The 3,443-nt window shown below is 41.6% G+C and overlaps 1 protein-coding gene across 1 annotated transcript in view; it reads right to left on the bottom strand.

Moving 5' to 3' along the window:
* Nucleotides 1-3,443, bottom strand: part of NDUFA9 (NADH:ubiquinone oxidoreductase subunit A9) — a 73,687-nt gene that overhangs the window by 42,157 nt on the left and 28,087 nt on the right. Inside the window, exon 5 of the mRNA XM_007937190.1 lies at nt 486-627. Within this exon, the coding sequence (XP_007935381.1) occupies nt 486-627 (142 nt within the window). The remainder of the gene's footprint in view (nt 1-485; nt 628-3,443) is intronic.

The raw sequence follows: 3,443 nt of genomic DNA, 5'->3' as shown, positions 1-3,443 counted from the left end.
AATGACATGAGACAAAGTATATGTGAACTGCTGTATGAAAAGTGAATTTACTCTGTAAATCTTCACCCAAATCCTAAAAAAAAAAAAAGAGTGGCATAAAACCATGACTATGTAAGGACAGAGGAATGTGGTTCTTTAATCTTGTAAGGTGCCACAGGTATGAATGTTTTGGTAGAAATAATACTCTACCTTTTATGATGTTTACTATGTAATTCTGTTATGCCCACAAGAAACTTAAGCATTTGAGGGAAAGTAGTATGGTTTACCTATCTTTGAAGCTCCTTTAGTTCTCCGCAAACAGAAAATACTCAACAAAAATGTCAAAACATGCACACGTACACTTCTAGTTCCAGATATGGAGAATTTAAAACTCTTTGAATTCTGGAGATATGTCAGTGAAAAACCCTTCACACTTATATCACATCTCAAAGGGGCCAAGAAACTCTAGTTCTGTGAATCACTTCCCACATTAACATGTTACTAACCTTATTTCTCAGATATCTAGAAGAGCTTTTAATATTAGCATTCAGATGAGAAACATGAATCAATTTTTCAACTCCAGCTTCCTTGGACACTTGAGCAATTGCTTGGGGAATCTTCACAAAGATATCCTCAAAATCAAAGTTTCTGGAAGAACAAAGAAGAAATCTGTTAAGAAGACCAAAGAGAATCAGGATTTCAAAGTTTTTAGGATGAGCTGGCTTTCATTAAGTGTTTAATTCACATAGTTAAACTTTTAAACTGCAATGATTTAACCCAAAGCCCAAATTAATGTTATTGGGTGTTTTTTTATTTAATTCTACAGTTTTGCTCATTGTCATTACTATACAAAATTTATTTCTTATTATCAGTTATAAATCCATTATGTGGAATATTCTGTGTCTTCAAGGCATCCAGAGGCTGAGGTCCTTTAAATCACCTGGGTGCACTGGTGGGAAGAGTATGTTAGAGAACAGTGAGGGGAATCACTTCTTGCCACTGCACCTTAGTTTCCTCAGGGGAAAAAAAGAAAACTAAAAAAAAAAAAAAAAAAACAGTCACTGATTCAATTCTACAACATTACCTAAATGCTTACTCTGTAAAAGGCACTGTATCAGTCACTATAGAAGATATTTATGACTAGAACCAGTAGTGAATTACTTAATATAGCCCTTCTAGCCAGTCCCTGAAGACTCCCACCAAATGACTGGGTGAGACTATGCGAATAAGGTGTTGTGGATAGCTTACTAATAATATAAATAAGGTATGTGGTACTCTTCTGCGGGTGGGACCATGAACATAAGGGACATGGAACCCTAGCAAGTAGGACTAGTTTTGCCATCCCACTAAGCCTAAAATGTGTCACCCTAGAAGTAGGAAGGGGAACCTGACTACCACTAAGAAGAGACAAGAGCAGAGCAAATCCTTTGATCCAGGGTCCCTGTGCTGGGAACCTCCTAAACCCAAGAAACAGAGAGCTATCATACTAGAGATGGCAAGAGATGGCCAGCAGCAGTGGCAAAGAAACAGTGGCAGAAGAGGCAGCAGAACTAGGAGACTGGCAGATGACAGCACAGTGGGCTTCCCAGCCCATGGAGCAAGAGAACTAAGTGCTTTTAAGCATGGGTTTGCTGGTGGGTAAGGTGCCTCTAGGCACTTAGGGGGGCTAGGCTCACAGACCTACAGAGAGAATGCACTGAGCACCTTTGGGCGGAGGCTTACTGGCAGAGTGAAGTAACTCTAGGCACTTCTTGGCAGAGCTAAAGAGTTTTTAAGTTGCCTGAGCAGGGCAGAGCTGGGCCGAGGGAGTCAAGAGGACTGAGGGAACAGGGGCCAGGGAGAGTCAAACACAACTGAGATAAGGCTGTCCTGACTGAAGAACTGTAACCTGAATTGTTTCTGATTCTGAATTACAACCTGTTACTTCCCTAATGAATGCTATAACTGTGAGGCTCAAGGGTGAGTTCTGTGTGGCCCCTTGTAGTGAACAAATGTAATAATAAAATAAAAGTATGTTAACATAAATGAGAAATATGAGTTATAGTAAGCAAATGTTTAAACAAGTGTGATGATAAAATAAGGATGTGACAGAAGTAACGAAGGGTGTGGACAAGCTAACAGAAATAATCATAAAAGACAGAACAAGGCTGGTACAGAAAGACAAGATGGGAAAATGCTGATTATGGAGTATAAAAGGACAAACAGAATGGTAGTTCGTCATTCGGAGCAATATCACAGGTATCACATGAGCGATAGTCTGACTCCCTCAGCAGAGTGGCTAAGATGAGCATCATCTCGAGAAGGTGCCCAGGTCTGGTGGGGGAGACTCCATTTTCAGGCAGGCAGTCCTGAAAGTGATTTCACTCTTAACCCACACGTTTGCAGTGTGGTACTCTATCTGCTCGGAGCACCGAAGGTGTCAGCAAGGTTAAGGTAATGGCTGTCAGTGGCCAACTGGGTAGTAGCTGGCACACTGTGGGAACCTCCAGTGAAGGGGAACAATCGGCGGCAGCAGTTCATCCAGTATAACCCTGTGCTGGCCCCACTGGGTCTCTTCCATCTAGACACCTGTTGCCCAAGAAGTCCTCGCTTGCAATCTAAGCCTATACACTCCCAGTGTGGCACTACTCCTAACTCCTCTTGTGAAGTCTAATAGAGCAAACACCGATATTACCACGACCAAGGTGAAGAAGGCGTCACTACAGACCTCATCACAAAAACTGCAGGCATTGGGATCATCCACAAGCTCGTCCCTGACACCAGCTAATAAGTACTAACTCTGTTTATCTACTCTTGCTTGTCCAAGTCCTTCATGTGTGGAGGCAGCCACTCTTGGTTTGGTGATATTCTTATGTATTAATAAACCTGACATTGTGGAAAGACATAAATTTTGAGTAGAGTGATCATTCGTCACCGCTTGCTCAAAACACCACATTGAATTATCAAACTCAGCAAAATAGAAAATGCCATGAGAGAGGACAGCTGGTGTCAGAATTGGTAAAAAGGTTGAAGAGAAGAGGTACATATGACCTCCACCTCATAGAAATCAACTTTGGGCTGTTTATCTTGATTCTCTCTCCCCCCTCAAAAAGTTAGGGGAGGTTAGACAACTCCACAACATCATTTTTACACTAGATGACCCTCCAGTCATCAAAGATGAGACAGACATGTAAATAAATTTAAGTCCAACTTTAATAAATGCTCTAAAAGAGGTAAAAATAAAGTGTTGTTGGACTATAGGAATAAAATATTTGATGACAACTCACACAAAGGCTAAAAAGAATTACTCAAACCAGTTGTTGCTGTTGTTGTTAGGTACCGTCGAGTCGTTTCCAACTCATAGCGACCCAATGCACAGCAGAACAAAACACTGCCCGATCCCGCGGCAGCCCCACAATCCCTGCTATACTTGAGCCCATCATCGCAGCCACCGTGTCAATCCATCTCGTTGAAGGCCTCCCCCT

Source organism: Orycteropus afer, unplaced genomic scaffold (assembly GCF_000298275.1).
Source record: "Orycteropus afer afer isolate SDZICR_OR568_19922 unplaced genomic scaffold, OryAfe1.0 scaffold00040, whole genome shotgun sequence".
Lineage (NCBI taxonomy): Eukaryota > Metazoa > Chordata > Mammalia > Tubulidentata > Orycteropodidae > Orycteropus > Orycteropus afer.
Note: the sequence above shows the minus strand (reverse complement) of the source record. Positions and strands in the feature narration are given on the sequence as shown.